We start from the raw sequence: 25346 nt of genomic DNA on the forward strand, positions 1-25346 counted from the left end.
GCAGTTTTATCATTTTTTATATTGTAATTTTTTTTTAAAAGTTTTTGAATTTATTGGTATTTTATATTTCTTTAACACATACAAAATACTCTTATTTCACATATTCATTTAATGACTTACCTTTTCATATATTATTATTAATTTTGTTTAGTACAATAACTGGATGCAATGTGGTATCAATAACTGGATTCAAGAGAAGTGGCAAAAGACATTGATGATCCAAAAATTTAACAGAATGAAATTAATCATAATTTAGAATAAAATCAAAACAAACTCTAACTGAAAAACGAATGAGGAGAATAACAATGATGACCAAGCAACTGTATGCCTTTGATATAGATTGTAACCCTAAAGCAATGACCCGATATCGATCTCCATGAAAGAACAAGGATCTGGAATACCAAATTTCTTCAGAACCTGCAAATATCGGCGAAAAATCTTAACCACAACGGCTGTATAACTGCATAACACAATCCGATAACAAGGAACCATGAGTGTCGCTACATCGAACATGGAACCCGAAGGATCCCAACCGAAAGCATGTCTGCTTTTTGTCAAGCAGCTTTTTTTTTTTCAAGTTGACCAATCTCACGATATCGCAAACTTATCCAACAAATTTCCATCGAAATATGATTACAATTATTAGCTAGGAAAACCAAGATGTTTCTCAGGCAGGAGAAGTATGATTATTCAGCAAATCCAAAACTTCAGATGAGAGTAAAAGAAGCAAACTGTTCGAGCACACATGTTATTACTACTTTACAAAGACTCGAAAAAAGGAAATTAATACCGATATGATTCCTACTGATTATTAGGAATACGAAATGGCCACCATAGTGAAGAAAAGATTAAAAGACCGAGCTTGGGCTTGACTATGAGACAAATGGCTACATAATACCATTGCAAATTAAAGATGCAGTGTCAAGAAATTAACTAGAGATCAACAAGAGTGTATTATCTTTTAGTTCTCTCTTTGAAAATCAATGAGAGGTTTCAAAGAGGTTTTTGAAGAAGAGTAGAAATCGTTGTCTTCCACATTAGTTTAACAAAGCATAATCCAGGATATTTAATCGCCTTATATACTACAAACATTCTACTATTATTTAGCATCCTGAAGTAATCTAAGCATGTAAAATTTGGTAAAAGTAACCTAGTAGCCAAATTGCTGATTCAACTATTTCAAAATAAAAACCCTAAGCCGGCATTAAATTTTGCAGAATTCAGTAGTTTATACAGTACCTCAGGATGAACAATTCCGAAATTCCCAATTTGCTTCCCGTTAAATATAATGCTGCATTGTCTATTAGGAAAATATTCCGGCTCCTGGATTTACAAGCAAACCGTATGAATAAGAATCTCAGTGGTGCATAGAAGTGAAAAATACAGGACTCTTACTTCTGAGGGCTTAAGATAATTATCTGGGACTTTAATATGAGGTGCTCTTACAACTTTCATTATTCTTTCCACCAATCCCAAGATTTCCTGCATAATGAATTTAAATGATTGGATGTCTCCTTATCAAGCCTAATTAGAATTCATGTTCGCAAATAAATTTGTACTCTATACCATGAAAAAGAGAGAAGAGAGAAAAAAAAAAAACACTACTATATCTCATACTCCCTACAAAAGCATTTTCAATCATTTAACATTAAGATCACTGAACATAATTAATTTAAAAATGTAATAGATAATCTAATATTATTGGTTGTATAGCCTTCTGTGGAGTTCAGATAAGATCCAAGTGGTTGGGACATAGATTGTTTACGTTTTTGATCAGATGAGGCAAGGATTGTTGTAAAGTAATAGTCATGGTGCTTACTATGTTAGACACAAACAAGGACTGTGTTCAGACATTATAAAAGAAAATTTGAAGACGTTCTCTGCAAAATTTCAGCTCAGTACAATTAAAAAAAAACAATTATCAAAGCTATCAGTTTCCTGAGTCCATAGTAAGCATGCATACGAGGGACATCCATTTTAGTGTTTTAACTTGTAACTTGGAGTTTCATGCATAAGTGTCCTTTAGGTGTCTATAAATCCAAACTGTCTATCAACTGATTTTGGTTCACACTATAATCAGTCCAAATAATCAAGCCATAAAAAATAGCATCAAAGCCAGTCTTTTCTTAGTGATTAGAAGAACAATAATAAAGAACATAAATGTAAAACAATTAAATCTAATATCAGCCAAATATGTCTTTTGAGAATGTCCGATGTCCATAATCAAAAGACAATGTTAATAGAAACACAGCCCTTACTCAAAAAAAACAATTTTCATCTAGATTCAATGGCGGATATTCATGAAAGATAAATGTCTTTAGCAAAATAATAGACGTGACAACGGCTGATAGAATCATATGAGAATATGGGTTTGGCCTCCAGGGTTGGCGCAGTTGGTAAGTGCATGGGATAATTGCCAATTTAGGTTCCTGAACTCCATCTCAATGGCATGTGGCAATAGTAAGGGAACCGCTAATGTAGTGGTACCACGTTTTTATATGAGAATATGGGTCACGACATTCAAAAAGAATTCAGTTTAAAGTAACCAAAATATGGAGTAGGTTGATAGTAACAAAGTGGGTGAAATATACTTTTCTTTTATCTGATAGTTTAAAAAATAATATTGAAACCGGTAAAACAACACCTCATTAGCCAAAAAGTTTAGGATGGGGGGCATAAAAAAACACCCTTTGTTTTTGCAGATGCTGCTCATTCATCTAATCATCATAATATTGGAAGCCTTTGAGACCCTTGCTAAATGTGTATGGTATACGCTATTGGCTCTTAAACATGCATAGTTACCATCCATGTTCACAATAAGCAAGTCAATTGCAACATGTTTTATGAGTCAATATATTTATTTATTTATTTTATACTAGGTATCTAGATCTTACAAGCCAACTAATCTTGGGATGCACACCGAGTGAATCCAAGAAGCGAGGTGGCTCCTAACATGGTGCCCCAGCATCACCAGTTGTTCGAATGCACCATTGCATGTGGTGCGTGGGTTTCAAACCCTCGTTGCTTGGGAAAGCGCCCTGCCTCCTACCACCACATCATGCCCTAGAAGGCGTTTTAAGAGTCAAGATTGTTCATATACCAAATATATCATTTACTGGATTTAGAATCAATATCACCCATATACAAGATCTCCCACTTAATAAATATCAGAAAGTTAGCCCAAATCTAGATTGATTGTAACATAATTCAATTCTTAAAAGCAATCATGAACCAAACCACATTTGGTGTTATGAAAGATTATTTTTTTAAACCGTATCTGCATAGAAATAGTACAGCATAGTGCTATGAAGTCTAGCTTAGAATCCTTAGATATTAGGTCACCCAGGAAACTAATGAGCAAAGCCTAAAACATCTAGCCAAAAATGAAAGAGCAATCAACATAAAGGGGAGGGAAGGAATTGTTCTTTCAAAAAAAAATTTACCTCAAATCCTGAGGAAACATTACAATATAATGCTGCAAGTCGACGATTGTTTGATGCACCAACATCCCGATCACCATCCAACACAACAACATCACCAACTTCAAATATCTAAGTAAATACAGGATTTATATAAAAAAGAATGAAAGTATATTTCAGACCAAATGATGCAGAGTCCATTCAAACAGAAATACTGAACTTTGTCCACCTAAATGTGCACGAACAAGCAAACTAACATTTACCAAGCATAACATAGCTTTTCTTCTTTAAGAAGTGACAACCGAAAGATTTTGAGCAAAGAGGTTGTTTGCACAATGGAACATATTCAAAGGAGAAAACATGAATTTGGTGGCCTATTAAAACAAATATCAATAAGAATCCATGCTAACCAAGGTAGGGCAACAAAAATTAATCCTGTGATTGGCATCTGCATCTTTTTAATATAATCAATAATTGGTATATTTCCATATGTAAAAGGTACGTTTATTCATGAATATTAATAAGAAAAAGTTGGAAAAAAAAATCACTAGATTTAGGATGTGGTCAGTTGAAAAAAATTCAAATTATGAAACTGAAGAAACTAGTAAACTTTAATAGAGAGAACTGGGTCAAATTGAAATACCAGCTAAAGTAATCATATCTCACTCCACATCATAAATTAACCAATGGAATCAATTACATCCCTCATGATTCTGGCATCTAATACACTTTTTTTCAGATGAGAAATCTAAATAATTAGGAATTAATGTGTTATCAAGAGTAAAATGAACACCAAAATATATCCAGAGGATTTCAGTGTTTTTATTAAATTAGTGAATAATTACCAACATCACCAATCTACTGTTTGAACAACGCAAAAAGTTCTGGATTTTAATAGTTGATAGAGAATCCACAAGATAATACAAGAAGGAAACCTGTTTAGTAACCTGAATATTATATACCTTTATCGGTCTGGGGTGGTCAACATTGTGCTTTAGGGTTTTCAACAAGCATGACATCAGACTCGTTCTGACAACCTGTAACATGGTTCCAAACATACATTAACGTTAGATCTCAAAACAGAACATAATGGCTTGAAGCTTAAGAAGGTTATGCCACAGGGCAACAGATTTTTGTCATGGAGATGGAGAGAGAGACTCGATAGGGAGGGAGTGTCAAGTGAACATTATGTTCATCAATAAACACTCAATAATCAGTTGAATAAAAGCCCAATTGCATTTGTTTGGTATTAAATAAAAATTATAATAATAAACGAACTTGATTACTAATGAGCTTGCTTTGTTAATTTTTATATACAAAAATGATGAACATGACCATAGTAATTGATAAGTATACACAATTACATTATGTAAGACATCAATCATATGAATAAAATGGGTAATGTTTTTCCATCTGTTGAAATCCAAGGCCTAGAATTTAGGGAAAGTTAACAACTGATAGAAATCCTTGCAAATAGAAAACATTGAAGAGCTCGGTTCTTAAGTCTAGCTACATCAAGAAACTATATATAGCTTTCTTATATTCACGTTAACAATCAAACCATTTCATATGCAATTAGTTAAGACGGATGAAAATGAAGTTTGCATATGATCCTGTCCGAATCGCCGAACCAAAGGACGCTGGGCACGTGGCGCGCTCCTAGTCGATGGCGCAGGCCTCCGAAGCTCCGGCGATCCTGCACAGAAGTCGGGCCGGGAAGGGGTTTCCGGCGGCGACCCTCCGACGCTCAAGTCAGGCAAAGCTCAATAGAGAGAAAGGGGCTCCAAAACTCGTAGCCTGCGTACCTCCGGCGAAGTAAGAGGTTCTTTATATAGAGCGGTGAAAGAACTAATGCACGTCCACCGAGGTGCATACGTGTCTGCAGCCCATACCCCGGTATGCACCTGTCAGAGAGCTTACCTGACGCCATACTGCAACAATCCCATTGCGCCTTCGATGGGACAACAGGACACCCCGTTGTCAGACTAGGAGTATGGCCTAGCCATATGACTTGACGGCTGTCAGAAGATGTTCCCCCTTCTTTACTGCTCATAATCCGGGGCGTCCGACAGGCTGGACAGGGAGTCCGTCCGGCCGGCCCCTCCTCCTTTTACGCGCTGGCCGGACGGCACTCACCTAGCGTCCGGCCCGCCGTTGACATTGGTGTGCTGGGGAAATTTCCAGTAGGCGCTATGTAGAGACTGTTAGCAGTGTCATTTTCTCCTGGTTCTTCCGCTCGGCTCTTGACTACTGTTTCGACATAGCGTCGGAACCCCGACCCGGTCGGGGCGCCTTTTACTACCGAATGTCCCTTGGTCGGCCGATCGGTCTTATCCATTTCTTCCAAGTCCGGTCGGCTCACCCTTCTCCGGCGGGCTACTTGGTCATTTGACCTCCACGTGGCGTTGACTCCTCGTTAGGGGGTCCCGGGCTCTTACCACCGGATCACTTGCCTTCCCCTCGAGTCTAGTCGAAGGAGGCGAACTCCGACTGACTGGACTGCCGATCTGACTGAGCAATGATCGCTGCATTGGGCCGCTCGGCCAGGCATAAGGATGCTCGTCCGTTCGGCGGCATCTTGTCCGTGCCTTGTGTTTTCTTGGAATCCATGTCCAATGCTTTCCCCTACTATCCATCACGTGCGCTGCGCACGATAAGGGGAGCTCATTAAATGCGGCCAGTATCCCGCTGACACGTGGCGATCGTGCGTTTGTCAGCGTATGGCGGTGGCGTCACTTCCGATGGGACAGCCGCCGTTTGAAATGAACGGCTGGATGACACCCTCAATATCGGCGACCTGGATCGGACGGCGGAGGTTGCTCCCGGGCGGCGATATAAAGCCCGCGACTCCGATACCGCCACATTGTTGCTTCCTTCTCCTCCGGCGCCCCTCTGCTCATTTTCTTCTCCGGCGACCTTGCGTTCCGGCTCTCCGACGCCCCTGCAATTTCTTCTTATCATCTCCCTTGCTTGTAAGACCCTTTTTCTTGCTCCCCACGTTTTCTTCTTTTTGTTGGTCGTTTCCTTCAGTCGGTTTTTCTCCATTCCTTGCTTGAACCTTCCCTTTTGGTCCCGCATTCTTGTCTTTCGGCCATGACTAGCACCTCGCAGTCGACCGGCGGCGCTCCGAGTCTATGGTATACGACCATGGAGAGCCGTTTTGACGAGGAGGACGCCCTGCGCCTCACTCGAACCTATGATCTGCCGATCGACCACCAAATAGTGTTAGCCACACCGGCCGATCGGCCTCATGAAGCGTCGTCCGGCGCAGTTCTTTTCTTTCGAGACCAATTTCTGGCCGGACTGCGTTTTCCACCCCACAAATTTTTCTTACAAGTTTGCAATTATTTTCGCATTCCGCTCGGCCAGGTAGTTCCCAACTCTATTAGGCTGCTGAGCGGAGTGATAGTTTTATTCAAGCTGAACGGCATCCCCTTAGACCCAAAAATTTTCCACTACTTTTTTTATCCCAAGCAAGCCGAGTGGGGCACCTTTGTTTTCAGCTAGGATAGGCCGTCCTTTTGATAATATCGAGCTCCAACAAACATTGGATGGAGCATTTTTTCTATATACGCTCCCGAGCGGCCAACTTTTCGTACCAAGTGGCAGACAGCACTTTTCCCGAACCGGAGCTCGGCAAGTTTAGGCGCGGCCTACCTTCATGCAACCGAACGGCTGGTTAGTCGTATTATCATATTGACAAGTTGCTCCTTCGGAGTAATGCACATATTCGGCTTGTCTTCTACCCCACCGATCGCCTGCAGACGTGAGTAAGTTCCTTATCCTCCGTTCATTTTGTTCTAAGCGATTTATTTTTGCTTCTGAAGTCGTGTGGCGCGGCAACGAAAAGCTGTGAAAGTCGCTCGAGGCGGTGAAGAACAAGGAGGTCGCGGCGGGCCTCGCTCACTGATCCGGCCGGCGAAGAAGGTGAGGGGACTCCAACTGTCCCCGAAGCCTTAGACGCCTCTGCCTCTCACGACGAGGCCGCGGGCGACATAGAACCCTCGGCTCAAGCCGAGGTAGAGGGTCGTTCGGCCGATGATGCTCCGCTACTTACACGGAAGCGGCGACGACCGGAACCTGCCTCTACCTCAACTCCACCTGATGAGCCACAGCCCGAGCGGGGCGCGGATGCTCCGGTACTGTCTGGGACGGTTTCCTTAGAGAGTACACCGACCCCACATGACTCTCCGAGGGCCAGCTTTGAGGCGCCGCTGTTCGGCCCTTCCAAGACTTTGCGCCGTATCAGGCGTTTGGGCGAGCTTCCCTCCTCGTCCACCGGTGGACCGTCCGGTAAGGCCGACGCCTCTCAGAGCGAGCCGAGCGGCCAGAATTTAATTAAAACCGTTCTGCGCCTTCCTTCGGAGGCGTACATGGCTGCTGCTGATCGGCCAATGGTCCCTGAGCAGCAGATCACCTTGACGGGCCCTCTTGCCCAAGCTTGCGTGGACGCTCGGCGTCGAATAGCCAAGATGACTCCCGGGCAGCTCGGCGACAGCAACCTACAACAGGCCACCGGGGTATGCTCTGTTTCTTTGCTTGCATATTTGCATTATGTTTTTAACCTGTCCACATTTGCTAGCAGAACTGGGTGGAGCAGATCGCCATTAGCGATCGATTGGCCGAACTGGAGGACGAGTTGAAAAAACAAAAAGCTGAAGTCTTGGGCGGTCGGCGGCCGCCGAGAAAGCGAAAACTCGGATCCGAACGGAAAGGGCTTCGATCGGCGAGCAAGGTCGTTCGGCGAGGCGATGATCAAGCAACGAGATAAGGAGATCAGTCGACCACGGAAGCTCCGGCCATCGATGATATAGACCGAATGAAGGTGGAGATCAGGGGGCTGGAGCAACGGATCAAGGACTTGGACGGAAGGAGAGCCGCTCGGCCGATCTCAAAGATTTGATGGAGACTTGAAGGATCTCGAAGCCGCCAGCGACGAGCCCACGCCGCGCTCAAACGGGTCGCGCTGACGAAGTGAGGAAGGCGTATCTCCGCTCGGAAGATTCGGAGAGAAGTTTACCGACAAGATATCCCTCACTTCGAAGAAGCAATCAAGGCGGTGGATTATCCAAGACCGAGGCCACCGTAGCCATCCCAGGACCTCGCGTGATGGGCGCCATCGACACTCTTTTGACTTTGGCGTGATATCGTTTTTACTTTTATGAACTTTTGTATTCCGTTCGTGACTTATTTTTAGTAACTTTTTTGGTTCACCCAGTGTATAATAGATAATCTTTTCTGTTCCTTCAACTTCTGTTTTGGCAAGAAATTTTTCTCTCGTCACGACTGAAGTGTTCTTTAAAACTCTTCCGCGCGGCACCACGCTCGGCACCGCGCTCTACCAGACAAGTCCGCTCGGCGTGCTAACGAAGCCGCTCGGCGTTTACACGCTAATATCTTTAACTTCTACTGACCAACTTTTGCTTCGTGCCTTACCCCCAAAGGGGTTTTCCGTACATATTTGATAAGCGAGCCGCTCAGCCGTATGTTGGTCTTAACGACCAGGCTATCGTTGATCGTATCATGTGAATGGTTATCCGCTCGGACGTTTATAGACGCCGGCTCGTCTCTCGATATTTAACGTCGGAGCTCGACGGTCTTCCGCTCGGACGTTTATAGACGTCGGCTCGTCTCTCGATATTTAACGTCGGAGCTCGACGGTCTTCCGCTCGGACGTTTATAGACGCCGGCTCGTCTCTCGATATTTAACGTCGGAGCTCGACGGTCTTCCGCTCGGACGTTTATAGACGCCGGCTCGTCTCTCGATATTTAACGTCGGAGCTCGACGGTCTTCCGCTCGGACGTTTATAGACGCCGGCTCGTCTCTCGATATTTAACGTCGGAGCTCGACGGCCTTTAAGGCTAATTTTGACGCTGCCGCTCGGCGGACTCATTGGCCATCCTTCGAATTAATTTTGTTTCCTGCATTACAATGACATGGGCGACTAACATATACAAAAATTATTTACATTCATGCACCTTTCACCCCGCTCGATAAGACTGGAGATGATTTGCACTCCACGGTCGATCCAGCTGCCGCCCGTCTTCATCCTCCAAATAATAGGCTCCTAAGCGGAGCTTTTCAATAATCTTGAAGGGGCCCGCCCACGGTGCCTCTAGCTTGCCGACGTCGCCGACCGGCTTGACTTTCTTCCAGACTAGATCGCCGACCTGGAATGATCTGGGGATTACGCCGCGGTTGTAATTTTGCTTCATCCGTTGCCGGTACGCCATCAGCCGGACGGACGCCTTGGCTCTTTCTTCTTCGACCAGATCCAGCTCCATGTCCCTCCGCTCGGCGTTGTCCTCATCATAGTTTTGGATCCGAGCGGATTCGACCCCGATTTCAACAGGAATGACCGCTTCGCCACCATACACCAGGTGGAAAGGCGTGACGCCCGTCCCTTCCTTTGGAGCCATTCGGATGGCCCATAAGACGCCCGGCACCTCATCTGACAACTTCCTCCCAGATGGTCGAGCCGAGTGCGTAGAATGCGAAGAATTTCCCGATTGGTTACTTCGGCTTGACCGTTGCTCTGGGGATAAGCCACGGACGTGAAGTGTTGCTCGATGCCGTAGCTTTTGCACCAATCCTCTAGCATCTTCCCTGTGAATTGCCGCCCATTGTCGGAGACCAATCGGCGAGGGATGCCGAACCGACAGATGATGTGTTGCCAGATAAATTTTTTGACCATCTGTTCGGTGATTTTGGCTAGCGGCTCGGCCTCCACCCACTTGGAAAAATAATCAACCGCCACTAGCAAAAATTTCCGCTGCCCGGTCGTCATCGGGAATGGACCAACAATATTCATTCCCCATTGATCGAACGGACATGAAACTGTTGATGCCTTCATTTCTTCTGCCGGTCGGTGGTTGAAGTTATGGTACTTTTGGCATGAAAGGCACGTCGACACTGTCCGAGCGACATCTGCTTGTAAAGTCGGCCAAAAGCATCCAGCTAGCAGGATCTTCTTAGCTAGTGCTCGTCCGCCCGTATGTCCTCCGCACGATCCTTGATGTACTTCTTGGAGGATGTAAGCCGAGTCCTCCGAGCTCACGCATTTCAACAATGGGCGTGAGAAAGCCTTTTTATAAAGTCGATCGCCGATGAGTGTGAACCGACCGGCTCTCCTCCTTAGCAGCTGGGCTTCATACTCATTGGATGGTGTGTGCGCCCGAGCGGAGGAACTCTATGATGGGCGCCCGCCAGTCGCTTGGAAATGTGAGGCCTTTCATCCGGTCGACGTGCGCCACCAACAAGATTTTTCATTGGTGCGAATGGCGGCCGCGTTATTGAGCTCATGAGTTTGGCTAACTCATCACTTGATTTTACGCCGGGTATCTTCGAACAATAACTTCTAAAATCGATTTTGACTTCAAGGCTTGAGCTTGGCCGAGCGCTATTGATTTCAAGGTACCGAGAGGCTGGCGGCGACCGCGAATCCGAGTGGGCGTTACTCGGCCCCACATGCTGGGCAGCCTGCAAGCCAGCTATGAGGGCCTCATACTCTGCTTCATTGTTGGTAGCCTTATAATCCAGCCGGACGGATAAGTGCATCTTTTCTTCTTGAGGGGAGAGCAACAATATTCCAATCCCGCTTCCGAGCCGAGTGGACGACCCATCTACATATATTCTCCACATAGATTCCAGCTCCGGCCTTTGCACCTCAATCACAAAATCGGCTAAGGATTGCACTTTGATCGCCGAGCGGGGCTGGTATTGGATGTCAAATTCACTTAACTCCGTCGTCCATTTGATGAGCCGCCCGGATGCTTCTGGATTTAGTAACACACGTCCGAGCAGGCTATTGGTCTTGACGATGATAGTATGCGCCAGGAAGTATGGACGGAGGCGCCGAGCGACGAAGATCAGAGGAAAAGCCAGCTTCTCGAGCCCAGTGTAGCGAGATTCAGCATATTTTAAAATATGACTAAGGAAATACACGGGCTCTTCTCCGCTCGTCCTCACTAAAGCCGAGCCGATTGCATGCTCGGTTGAAGATAAGTACATATAAAGTGGCTCACCAGCAGTCGGCTTGGCTAATACTGGGAGAGAGTTCAGATAGGCCTTCAAGTCTTCGAACGCCCGATCGCATTCTTCATCCCAGTGAAACTTCTAATCACATTGAAGAAAAGGAGGCTGGTGGGGGATTGGAGATGAAGGGAGAGCCATCGGACTCTCAAGAAGCTGCCACTGCTTCCTCTTGCGAGCTTTCACCTTCTGCAGGACCTTCAGAACTCGGTCACGATGTAATCAAGGGATCCTCCTTGTCCGAACAGGCACTTCTGGGGATTAAGCTTGACTCCATATTTGCGTAGCGTTCGGAAGGTTTCTTCCAGGTCCTTGAAGAGATCGGCCGCTCGGATGGACTTAATGAGAATGTCGTCCACATAAACTTCTAGATTCCACCCGATCTGCTCTCTGAATACTTTATTCATCAAACGATATGTGGCCCCGCATTCTTCAATCGAACGGCATCACATTATAGCAATAAGTCTGGTCGGTCGCGTGACTTTTCTTGATCTTCGTGGTGACGGCATGGTGATAGCCCCGGTAGGCGTCGGCATGTCTGATTAATTCATGACCGTAGTAGAGTCGGTGATCTATCCGGCGGAGGATAAAAATCTTCGGCAAGCTTTGTTGAGATCCCAAAATCTATGCACACTCTACTCGACTTGGAGACTAATACTACGTTGGCCACTCGGGAATTGCACTTCGCGGATATGGCCGGCCTGAGTTTTTCCACCTCCGCTCGGATGATGGAATTCTGCTCGGCTGAAGTCCTTTTCTTTGCTTCACGCGTGCGTCCGGTCGGACATGTAGCTCATGCTGCGCTATGCTAGGCGAAATTGCAGCTCATGCGTCGCCCAGACGAAGACATCATGATTTCTTCTGAGGCATTGGGTCGACTCCTCTTTCGCTTCTCCTCCGGATCGGATGCAATAAAAGTCGTGGCCTCCGATCGGGTTGGGTGAATCTGCACTTCCTCTTCTCATCATAAATTAAAGAGGATGGCTTTTCGATGATGGCGTTTACCTCGATCCGGGCGCCTTCCGAGCGGAACTGGCTTCTGCTCGGGCATTCTCCCACTTTGTCCTCGGGAACTTGATCTTGATGGAAGGTTGAGACGACCGCTCGGAATTCGCTGAGCGTCCCAGAATGACGTTGTAGGACGAGGAGAGTCGACCACCACAAAGTTGTTGTCCTTGTCCTCTGAGCGGCTCTTCTCCCAGAGGTAGCTAGCGGATCTGAACTTCGTTGCAGTAAACCCGTAGGCGGAGTTATCGTGGAGTATGACTCGGCTCGATCGATTTGGTGATCGAACGCCTTGAATAAGATGTTGATGATCTCCTGTCAACAAATACGCGATGGTGTGTAATTGGCTATTGCTTTGATGAAGCGAGCATCGTCGTGGGGTACTTGACTCCTTCCAAGTCCCCGGCGATTTCGGTCCGTCGCGTTCTTGGTGCGGTAAGCGGCATGAATTTGGAGCTGCCGTACGCTTGCCTTTCTAGCTCGATTGGAGTCTCCTCCGGTCGGCCCGCCAGCAATAACGTTGATCTCGCCTCGGGGAGTATTGCTTCTATTTTCCTCTTCCCGAGCGGACGGTCGGGACCGTTCTCCGGACGGTCGGGACCGTTCTCTGGACGCTCGGCGATTCTCCTGCCTTGGAGAACGATGCCGATCGGGAGCCTGTTGCTGTGGCCTATTGGTTCTTGTCCGCTCGGCGTCATGAGTTCTCTGCCGCCTGTCGACTGAGGGAGACCGTCGTCCGGCATTCCGGGGCACGGGATGAGCCACAAAGGGAAAACTTCGACAATCCCTTGTGTTGTGCGTATCCGTCCGGTGGAAGGAGCAGAACATCAGGGTCCATTTCTTCTTTGGCTTTGGCCGGGCGGCGGCTACCTCTTGCACGTAGGACCTGGTATGGGGGGATCGGATTGCTTCGGCGTCCTCTGGGCGGCTGATGAGTGGCGTGTTGTTTCCGCTCGGCTGGAGGAGCCCGCTCGGTTGGAGTTTCTTTTTTCCTAGCCGCTTGTGCCTCTTCCACGTTGATGTATTCGTTCGCCCGGTGTAGCATGTGATCATAATCTCGGGGCGGCTTTCGGATGAGCGATCGGAAGAAATCCCCATCCACCAGGCCTTGTGTGAAGGCATTCATCATGGTTTCCGAGGTGGCCGTTGGAATGTCCATCGCCACTTGGTTGAACCGCTGGATGTAAGCTCGAAGCGATTCACGGGCTTCTTGCTTGATGGCGAACAGGCTCACGCTCGTTTTCTGGTAGCGTCGACTGCTCGCAAAATGGTGGAGGAAGGCCGTTCGGAAATCTTTGAAGCTCGTGATGGATCCGTCCAGCAATCTCCGGAACCACCGTTGAGCCGATCCTGAGAGAGTGGTAAGAAAAACTCGACATTTTACTCCATCTGTGTATTGATGGAGAGTAACTGTGTTATCGAACTTACCCAGATGATCATCTGGGTCGGTTGTCCCATTGTACTCGCCGATCGTCGGAGGCACGTAATGCTTGGGCAGGGGGTCTCGTAGAATAGCCTCTGAAAATTGGCGATTGATCCGTTCGGGCGATGCGTCTGCTCGGGGGGCTTTCCCCTTTCTGTCATCTCGTCTAGGTATTTCATCCGAAGAAGATCCCCTATCCCGGTGGGCTGCCACGGCTTCCGGGGTGCGGAACAGAGCCCGATGAAATGCGACGGTGGCAGGTGGTGCTTCCGCTCGGTCGCCAGACGCTGACGTTGCTTGCTGCTCTGGCTGCTCGGCGGCTGCCTTCTGTTTTTGCTCCACAAGATTGGCGGCCCTTATCTCGATCAGAGCGTCGAGTTCCTCCGTTGAAAGTGTCACCGCGTGTTGTCGTCCAGCCTCGTCCATTGTTTCCGTTCGGATGCAGGAGCGTTCCCACAGACGGCGCCAAATTGATCCTGTCCGAATCGCCGAACCAAAGGACGCTGGGCACGTGGCGCGCTTCTAGTCGATGGCGTAGGCCTCCGTCGGGTCACGCGAAGCTCCGGCGAACCTGCACAGAAGTCGGGCCGGGAAGGGTTCCCGGCGGCGACCCTCCGACGCTCAAGTCAGGCAAGCAAATAGAGTAAAAGGGTGGCTCCAGAGATGTTTCTTGCGCGTACCTCCGGCGAAGTAAGAGGTTCTTTATATAGAGCGAGGAGGACACCCCGTTGTCAGACTAGGAGTATGGCCTAGCCATATGACTTGACGGCTGTCAGAAGATGTTCCCCCTTCTTTACTGCTCATAATCCGGGACGTCCGACCGGCTGGACAGGGAGTCCGTCCGGCCAGCCCCTCCTTTTACGCGCTGGCCGGACGGCACTCACCTCGCGTCCGGCCCGCCGTTGACATTGGTGTGCTGGGGAAATTTCCAGTAGGCGCTATGTAGAGACTGTTAGCTCATTTTCTCCTGGTTCTTCCGCTCGGCTCTTGACTACTGTTTCGACAGAGCGTCGGAACCCCGACCCGGTCGGGGCGCCTTTTACTACCGAATGTCCCTTGGTCGGCCGATCGGTCTATCCATTTCTTCCAAGTCCGGTCGGCTCACCCTTCTCCGGCGGGCTACTTGGTCATTTGACCTACACGTGGCGTTGACTCCTCGTTAGGGGGTCCCGGGCTCTTACCACCGGATCAGCATAAAAGCTTTAGATAACTCAAATCTATTATTCAACAAGAAGGGATTGTTGATGAAGATATAATTAATAAAAACTGAGTGGTTGAAACAAAGAGAAGTTTTCCCTAAGGCTAAAAGGAAAATTGTATAGGATTTTGGGGTGCATCCTGCTACACTTCATGAATCATTATATCGGGCTATTAAGAAACAAAATATGAAATATTAATGTAGCAAAGTGCTAATATAGATGAGCAGTGCTTCAAAAGATAACATATAAAGAAACTGCTACTTGGAAGAACTAAGTGTATGGTTAGACAAACTTAATCAATTAGAACGGAAAATGCATGCAGAAAGAGATTAATAAAAAAACTCAAGTTAAATAAAAAATGATATAGGTGACGCGAACATTAGTAACGATATAGCCCCAGTTAGAGTTCAATAGAGAAGTAAGATCTATGAAGTCAACCTCAAATAATTGGGTTTAGCATGGCTTGATGATGATCAAAGAGTTGGTATCCAATGAACAAACTTAAAGAGAATATAATGTTAACAATTAAAACACAAGTTAGTCAAAAGTAAATCATGAAACCTCGAAGTCAGCAGAACGAGGATTTGCTATGATGACAGCTTTATCTCCATCGTCCTTTCTCCTTAGCATTGAAAAATTTTCTTCAAGTGAGCACAAAACCCACGTTAAGACTTCCATATAACCTGCCCTTGCAACCTACATACAATGGAAACTTTATGAAACCTTAGATGTTATGGAAAATGAAGCTTCCTTAGGCAAGAGGCATAGAACAATGAACTTAGCAATTTCTTCAATATAAGGTCAAACAAGAAAATTTAATAAAGGAATAAAGGGAATAGCTACTAGAACTAGGGAAAAATAAATAAATGAAGTACAAGAAGTAAATCCTATGAAAGACCACTTGTGCCCCATTAAGGGTCCAAGACTCTAAGTTCAATGAGATAGACTGATCAGGCACATGTATTTAGTGAGTCACGAAGCATACAGAAACAACCAACTCTCAAAATGTCATAATTCTTAAGATTGGAATTTAATTTCTTAAGTTGTATTATAGAAGATAAGCTCCATCACAGAAACCATGTCCAAATAAAGATCAGATAATTTGTTCACACAGATCATTACAGGTTTTTCCTTTTTTCAGTAATTTGTTTTGAATTTTTTTACCAAAGATCTTTAATTTAACAATATTTTTATCAGAAATCAAATTAACAATTTGTAAAATCTAATTGCAATTTGAAACTAACAAACAATATAATCTTTGGACTATTGTTTTATTAGCATAGTATTTATTCATAATTTATTAAAATGAATAATTATAAGCGTTTAATCTTCTGTATTTAAACTATATATCCTAATACTTTTAACTAATTTTTTTAAATTTATTAAACAAAAATAAGTTAATCCATAATAACATTTTCCGATCAATTTAGTAAATTTTATATTTAAGATTTTTAGTTGATTATTGAAAATCTTTTAAGAAAATAAGTTGAAGTTTTGATCTAAATATATATATTAAATTATTGTTTTTATTCCTGATCAATTATAAATATAACTTTCTAAATTAATTCCCAATGACATTATAAATTAAAAAAAAATAAAGAAAACATAATTTCTATAGATACTTAATAACTTTACAAGATAAAATTACTATTTTCATTTTATTTATCTTGAATGTATTTATATTTATTTGCATAGCATGGGCCAACCTAAACGCTCACAGAATCAGAGTTGTGAAGAATTTATTAACAAAGCACATGAAATGACAAACAAAGTACAAGCATTCCACATAAATACTCTAAAAAGAGAATCAACAAGAAAATAAATAGAATATTCTTTTGAAATGTTACTGAATAGATGTTCACTTCAAATAAATCAAGTTTTCTTATTTCTATTCAGTAACCAACAATGTCCAGAATGCAATTCTGAAACCAGCAGCAAAATATATGTGCGCTATATGTCCTCTCAAATGTAGCAGTAAAAAATCAAGTATGAACAATGGTGGCATGAGTGATAATAAGTAATGTGACGCAGAATCTAGCCTGCCAAAATTATTAGAACAGTAACCTAAGGCTATGTACTGCAGAGAAGGGGAAGGGGAAGGGGAAGGGGAAGGGATTCATGAAGTTGCATATTTGGGTGAGGGAACAGGAAGAAGGAAAAGAGGTGGGAAAATGGAAAATGACAATACTATCCCATTTTTTTCTCTCGCAACCTCCTCTCTTCGTTCCCAGCAACACATCCACAGCGGCATCACAACCTCATCAGCAGGTCTGATGAAGGAGAAGCACATCGCAAGGACAAACCAAACTACATCGACCATGACAGCCGCCAGAATACCACCAGCCAAACCAAACTACATCGACCATGACAGCCGCCAGAATACAACCAGCCAACCTGACCTTGGCAAGGAGCACATGTATAAGGAAAGAATCGATGGACATCACACAACCAAGGATGCGAGTGAATGTGTTCATTTGACCAATTAGAGTTCCATGGAGAAGATAAGGGGAAAACCAACCAAAATACAAGTAGGTATAGGGTGTAAGTGATTCAAAAATCAAGGATATATCAGTCTTCTCATATTTTGAATTCCCTCATCCGTCCAAAATTGGGTGTGGCAAAATTAGCCAAAACCTATCTACAGAATCACACTCAACCATGACTTCCTCAACTTTTTGTTTTGAATAAACGAGCGAAAGGATGTATTTCAAAGCCTCTTCCCTCTCCTTCCATCCAAATACGCACCTTCAATATTAAGTTGTATACCATATAGCAAAAAGGCATCTGTAATACCAATTAATGTGACTCGCATGACTTTCATGTGAACCTGTGAAACACACAATATGAAAACCATACAGGTTTTCATACAATGATATTTTAGTGGAAAACATCGCTTTTTAGCATAGCATGTTGAGTTCAGCAGCAAAGAAACATCTGGCCATAATTGAATGCAAATAAAGCAGAGAAAACCATTAGTTCAATTATAATCCAGTAAGAGCTAGATTCTAATGACAATAAGGGACTCAAGCAACTTAAGAAGTAAATTAGTTATCCTAACATTCAAGGGAACAGACAAAATAACCATGATGCCCTACCTCAGCTCTGACTTTATCAGAAAAGCGATTCAAAGGCTGTCTCCCTCCAGTAGTCATGCATTTAGGTTTTGATTTTGGGATGTTGTTGTATCCATATGCAATAGCTACATCCTTTAAGAACAAAAATAATTAATGAATTCAAAGAAAAAGAATAATCAGATGTGACATTAAGTGAATCTAAAGAATTAACAGATAGGTTATAAACCCCACTTCCATCACATCACGAGCATGTAGAATGTCACTGCGAGTGGGAGGTACAGATGCAACAATATTACAATCTCCATTGGCCAATGATGAATGCGCTGCTTGCAGTTGCATTTTGTTTAATAAGGTTACCACCTGCCATATTTAAACATTTAGAATTCTGCATCTTCAGAAGAGATTTTGAGTACGAGACCATGCAATGAGAAGAATAACCTGCCATAATTACTAGGAATTCCTCAGTGCCTACTTTTAAGAATACTCACATAGCAAGTGTTAGTTTACAGCAGATAATAGTGGGAAAAAGGATTACAGCAACTAATTTAGGTGTTTAAGTAAAAAAGAAACAGAAAGAACAATTTTACTAAGCATGAGTCCTGAAAAAATAATACAAAATACCTGACTAAAGTATCACAATTGTAGAATTTATGTGTAGGTTACAACTTCAAATATCTCAAATTACTATCGGCTACTAATATTCAGTATACTACAAAATCAAAGTTATTTGAAGTATAAACAATTTCAAACAAACATTGGAAGTCCAAAAAATGAAAGTTGACAACATAAATATGAGGATATATGTTGCATGCATCCTTTCCTCGGACAGTGGAAGTTGAACTACTGGGTTAAAAGGAATATCACAGTACCATTTACAAATTTGAACCAATGACTCGAACTCATGGCAAGTCAAATACAACAACAACCAAGCCTTATCCCACTAGATGGGGTCGGCTATATAGATTCTTTTATGCCATTAAGCTCTATCTCCAGGTATATCATGTTAAATAATTTTATAAGTCATTCAATACCTTATTTCCCTAGACACTTCCATACCTCTATCGGAATATCATCTGATCCAACGGCTTTTCCATTGTGCATCCCATTTAAAGCTTGTTCAACTTCTGAAGTTTGAATTCTACGATAAAAATTTAAATTTCTATACTCATTTGACCTACTTAAATTACCTAAATTAAGTTGGTCGCCTAAACCTTCATTAAAAAGTTGATATTCCACCGCTCTTTTATTTCTCCATCATTTACTAATATCCTATTATATTCATCTTTACTATATTTTATTTAGATAAGATCTCTTGTCTTCCTTGCTCTCACTTTAGCTATGCTATAAATATCTCTTTCCCCTTCTTTTGTATCCAATTTTTAATATAATCGTTCATAAATTTCATTCTTTGCTTCATTCACTCTGTTAGCTTCTTTCTGGGCTATTGTGTATTTTTTTAGGCTTTCCTCGTTCTTACAAATATATAATTCCTTATAAACTATTCATTTTTTCCTTCACTTTCTCTTGTGTTTTCTCATTCCACCACTAAGATTCCTTAGTGGCACATGTCCCTTTGACTCACTAGTACACTCTTAGCTACTATTTTCAACTTTGATACCATCTTATCCCATGTCGTATTAGAATTATATTTCACCTAATCTTTGTACTTCTATCTTCTCCTTAAATACATTTTATTTCTCATCCTTTAACTTCCACCACTTAATTCTAGGAGTCGTATATATTTTCTTTCTATTGATATTATGCTGAAAGCGTATATCCAATATTACTAACCTATGTTGGGTAGTTAAGCTTTCTCCAGGGATGACCTTGCAATCTTTACAAATCTTATCCTTCTTCCTAATTATAAGAAAGTCAATTTGTGATTTATTATTGTCACTTTTGTGATTTATTATTGTCACTTTTGAACATGACTAAGTGTTCTTCTCTTTTCTTAAAAAAATGTATTAGCTAATATAAGGTCATATGCTATCGCAAAATCTAATATAGTTTTCCCACCTTCGTTTCTCGTTCCAAACCCATAACCCCATGTACCCTCTCATATTTCTTATTTTTTTCACTCCGACATGCTCATTTAGATCATCTCCTATTAAAATCATTTCATTTGACAAAATGTTTTGTAATATTTTATCTAAGTCGTCCCAAAACCTTGTTTGACAGCTTCATCTAATCCTACTTGCGTTGCATATACGCTAATTATATTCATAATTTCTTTCGCCACTATTATTTTAAGGGCTATAATTCTATCCCCTTTTCTAACTACTCCTGTAACTTCATTCTTTAACGAACTATCTACAACAATACCCACTCCAGTTCTTGTTTTACTATTTCCTGTGTATCATAACTTAAAACCCGAATTCTCTATCAATTTTGTCTTCTCGCCTACCCATTTTATCTCTCGTACACACAAAATACTAATTCTTCTCATAATCATCATATCTACCACCTCCATTAATTTACCAGTAAGATTTTCTATATTCCAAATCTTAGATTATTAGTTTTTCTATCATATTTGTTCTTATCCAACCTATCGTGTGAGAACTCTTGTCTATTTAACACTACACTCAAGTTCTCATGGAGATGTAGCGGTCCTTATCAATACGTTACAATTGGACCTTGTAACGCGAACTCTTGCATATTTAGCACTACACCCGAGTTTTGGAGATGTAGCGAGCCTTGCCGAGACGTTACAATCGGACCTTACAATGTGTTCCTTCCGAGGAACAACCTAACATTAGTACAATAATTTAATTAATTCATTCATTGAATATTTGTCATAGTTTTAACGCTGGCTGGCAACCTCATGCAACTCTCCTCCTTTATCCGGGCTTGGGACCAACCATAACTGGTTCGTCACGGGTGGAGTTATGGCAAGTCAAATAGATTAAAAAAAAGGAAAACAATAAAAATATATTTACTTGCTTGAATTAGAAAACATTAAATTGGCTGTCAATGGTTAAAGAGCATGCACTAGCATGTTAAAATACAGGAAATGAAACTGATTTTAAAGCTAAAGACAGTTGTACTTAACTACTTTTAGCCTACAAGAGCTAGCCAGTGTGCACCAGCGAGCATTCGCATATACAAAATTAAATTGCTTTATGTCTTTAACAAAATGACTAACCAGCACAAGAAAACATTTAGCTTACGCAGAATTAATATCAATACCTCGGAAGCATCAAGAGAGATGCCAATTGGATCAATTATCTCAGATAAAGGGACCTCCATCCTTGTAACTGAAAGATCAGGACAGATCATAGATTTACCATCAGAATAAACCACCTCAACTGGTTCTACCTCAAATTTATTTGTGCAATATTCCGAGAACATAGTCACCTATTAAGTAAAGGAAGTTAGACCCATTAGAACATAATGTGTCATCTACTATAAGGCATAATCTAGCAATTGTTAGCATCCAAAAGCATTTTTCTGCTTACCATTGTATTCAAAACAATCTTAGCTTTCGTCAAATCAGTGGCAGTACATTCAATGAATACATTTCTTGTCTTTAGGCTGATTGCTGAATGTGTACCATTAATAATTGGTGGAAGTGAGAGAACAGTTCTGCAGAAAACAAAGATGCATCACTAAAAATGTAAGTCAGTGCTTATGTTATAACAAAGAGAATACAAAATTTAATATTTTGGTCATTCTAGAACCCTGCGCCACCAGAACTACATTAAAGGACAACATATAAGTATAACATTAGAGAATAATCAAAATCAGTTATCTAACAAATTAACCAAGAGATTGTCAGATTGTAGCCAAATAATGTGGGTACCAAATGATTGTTTTTACCTATTTCTGTCATAGATCACTGGGTACACAGGAGAGTTCTCAATTATGTGCAAGAACTTCTTAAGCTTCATATCTGACTGCAATATACAGAAATGGTGACAAGTCAATAGTCTTCATGGTTTTAGAAATTTGCATATTCACAAAACAGAGCATACAAAAGAAATAAACTATTAATACACAAGTCAACAACAGAGGCAAGCCACTGTGTTTCAAAACAGATAGGAAGCATTTACATTAAGCCAATATTGGCGTAGAATAAGAGCTTTTAAATAGAAGAAAGAAGTTCTGCATCAGTGATTAATCAATCAATTTATTGAAGAAACAATCTAGAAAAACTTACTTTGTAATATTCCAACAGCTCGTCAGCCCTGAAAATTTTCACCTAGGAAGCAGCAAAGAAAGACAGAATTAAACCAAAATTATATGGATCAATTATTTAACACAAAAAATTTACTAGAAATAAGACTACAGACTACTAAAAAAGACATAAATTATTGATTGCAAACTTCTCCAATCAATAAAGTTATTTGATTCATACTATTAGTCGCAAATCAGTTTATTCTCAGTAATCAAAATCTATTCTGGGTTTCTGACTTGATCTTCATGAATTTCTTAATCAGTTGAAATTATCTGATTCTTACTGTTAGTCACAAATCAGCTTATGTAATGAAAATCTATTCTGAGTTTCTGACTTGATCTTCATTACATAAAATTAAATTAGAAATGATTGGTTTTAGGTAGGTTAGAATTGGTACGGTAATGAAAAGGATAAGGAAAGTGGGAAACTATTTGAGTTACTTATAACCTCAGTATCAAAACCAAAAAGACAAACAGAACATGGCCAACTATGAGAATAATTTAACCAAAGAAATGAAGCCTAACAGGCAGCTCAGAATAAAAGGAGAAAGAACATAAAGCTAACCAAAGAGTCAGGACTGTATACTATGTTGCCCAAAATGTTGATGCAGAATGCAAATTAAAAAAGCAACAAATTAGCTCTTGCATAGCAAGCCTAGATAGGATGATGAATGTAGCATTTTGGTGCATGCCAATGTTCATATGATGAAACCCTTATGAAATTGGGACTTGTCACACGAGCAAATATGAGGGTTGGATTAATGTGTGCCTAAACCATTTGACACTGGAAAAGGTTGGATGTGAAATTGCAGTACTTTAGCTTCATTAATTTCTAACAAATTTTCAAATGTAGCATATTGGAGAAATTTTCATATAGAAAAAAATGAAGAATGACATGTGGATCATGCAAAAGCAGCTAGAATTAAGTGATATTTATAGCATCATACTGTACAAAGACAACAGTAAGTAAATATTGAAGCACCTGCTTTAAAGGCACAAAATTAATCTCTTGAGGTGGTAAAGCCTGAAAAATGAAAAGGAAAGGAAAAAATTGTAAGAACATTGGAAATCCTCATATGAGAGAAGAACAATGGTGGGGCACTAAAAGCTTCATTAGCTATTTCATGTGAAGAGAAAAAAAGGCATAGACATTTTGCTAACTGTGGCATGTTGAGCAATGCAAGGATTTTCCACCTACTACCTAGAATCTCAATATAATAGCATTCAGAATCGTGTCATCTGCAGTATGATATAAGAAGAAGACTTTGATAATGTACTATATTAATAATGAATTCCATATCTTCTGAATAATTTGTGCTGGCTATGCATAGGTTACCTCATAGGAAAAAGGACCCTGTATTGTATCCAAATCATGTGTCCCAATAGCAACTAAGGTTCTTCGCCTGGTATTCCAAGAAGAATAAATTTTGACACTGATTCACCAACAAAAACAATGGAGAAAACGAGCAATAATTGAAACATGTAGCATACCTACATATATTTTGGTGCAATTTATCTTGCAGGTCAATGAAGCTGTTGTATCTTGCTTCATCAAAGGCTACTCCTCTCAAAACAGCACAAACAACAAAAGGCCGGATCAATGAGGTCTATTAAATAAGAGAATCATGTTACAAACCTTGTTCTTGTCTCAAAAAATAAAGAAAAAGATATAAGAACAAAAATAAAACAAGAAAACCCAGGAAGCTTGTCTCAATCATTTTAATCACCTCAGGTTTGACATGCATTTTGAATATTGATTCAGGTGAGACATTAGTGACTGTATACAAAGGGCTAGCTTCCTTTTCATTGAAAATTCTAAGAGCTCGAGCAATTCCTTCAAGACAGAGCAAATCGTATCTGCGGTTGAATAACCAGACAGAAAAAGGAGGTTAAAACCAATATGGCATCCATCATGGGTATCATATTTGAACTGCAGAACTATACTGAATAGTTTTTCTTTCTTTCAATGCATTGCATCAGCCTAATAGATCAAAATAAAAGATGAAAAAAGAAAAACTCAAGCCTAAATACTAGGCTAACATGATCCAATTAGAAACCAGAAGCCAAAACTTGATGATGTGTATCTATACAACGTTTCTTATAACACAGCAACAGTAGAGAGATAACAACAATTTTGATCATCTTTGCATGTCAATTAGACTCTGAATAAAATAAATAGCAACTGAAATAATTTCCTTTTGCGTCTCCATGAGACAGGTTGACTAAAACAGACTAAAAAATAATCGAATTTTACCTATTGACGTTGAGTAGAGAGATAACAACAATTTTGATCATCTTTGCATGTCAATTAGACTCTGAATAAAATAAATAGCTACTGAAATAATTTCCTTTTGCGCCTCCATGAGACAGGTTGACTAAAACAGACTAAAAAATAATCGAATTTTACCTATTGGCGGCAACATCAATCTTATATATGACCTCCTCGTCCTCATCACCAACTTCTTGTTCTTCTTCAAGATGCCTCTCCTTCCGAATGATGGCTTTCTCAGTAGTCTTCAAAGAAATGAAACGGATTGAACAAGCAAAAAGTAGAGTAAGATTAAGTCAACAAGCACTAGGAAAAATTAAGATAAAAATCAAATCATGGATAACTCACAACATCATCGAGCTCGATGCCGAACTTGAAACATAATTCTTCGAACTCCTCCTGCGCTGCGATCGTCAAAAAACGAAAAATAAGCAACGTGGATAAGGAACAAGGAGGAGATAGAAAGCGTAGAGCGGCAATTACTATAAGTTTCGCCGAGGGCAGCAAAAAGGCGGTCCCTCCCGACGTTGACTGTCGGCATCGGCGACGGAGCAACGGCAACGTGTGTGGGCGGGAGACCCCCTAAACTACCAGCAAACTAGCGGGGGAAGGTGATGCTCGCCGGAACGCGATGTTGAAGAGGGAAGGGAGGTGCGGCTAGGTGCTGCTTTAGGGTTTAGACTTACTGTCAAGCTGGTTTTGTTTGGCTTCAATACTTCATCCGTTACTTGTTTTAATTCTTTTATGAACAA

At 41.8% G+C, this 25346-nt stretch overlaps 1 protein-coding gene across 1 annotated transcript; it reads right to left on the reverse strand.

The window, feature by feature from the left end:
- Positions 1-160: 160 nt before the first annotated feature.
- On the reverse strand, positions 161-25346 carry LOC122046767 (phenylalanine--tRNA ligase beta subunit, cytoplasmic-like). The gene is made up of 19 exons (XM_042607625.1): positions 25078-25346; positions 24943-24998; positions 24733-24839; positions 24053-24182; positions 23817-23932; positions 23662-23728; positions 23308-23349; positions 22309-22350; positions 21969-22045; positions 21608-21734; positions 21339-21506; positions 18384-18512; positions 18174-18284; positions 15640-15774; positions 4382-4456; positions 3444-3551; positions 1396-1482; positions 1240-1323; positions 161-417 (listed from the first exon to the last, which is right to left on the reverse strand). The coding sequence occupies exons 1-19, from the start codon at positions 25133-25135 to the stop codon at positions 349-351; spliced, it is 1788 nt and encodes a 595-aa protein (XP_042463559.1). The 5' UTR covers positions 25136-25346; the 3' UTR covers positions 161-348.

The sequence above is a fragment of the Zingiber officinale genome, chromosome 2B, assembly GCF_018446385.1.
Source record: "Zingiber officinale cultivar Zhangliang chromosome 2B, Zo_v1.1, whole genome shotgun sequence".
NCBI classification, from domain to species: domain Eukaryota; kingdom Viridiplantae; phylum Streptophyta; class Magnoliopsida; order Zingiberales; family Zingiberaceae; genus Zingiber; species Zingiber officinale.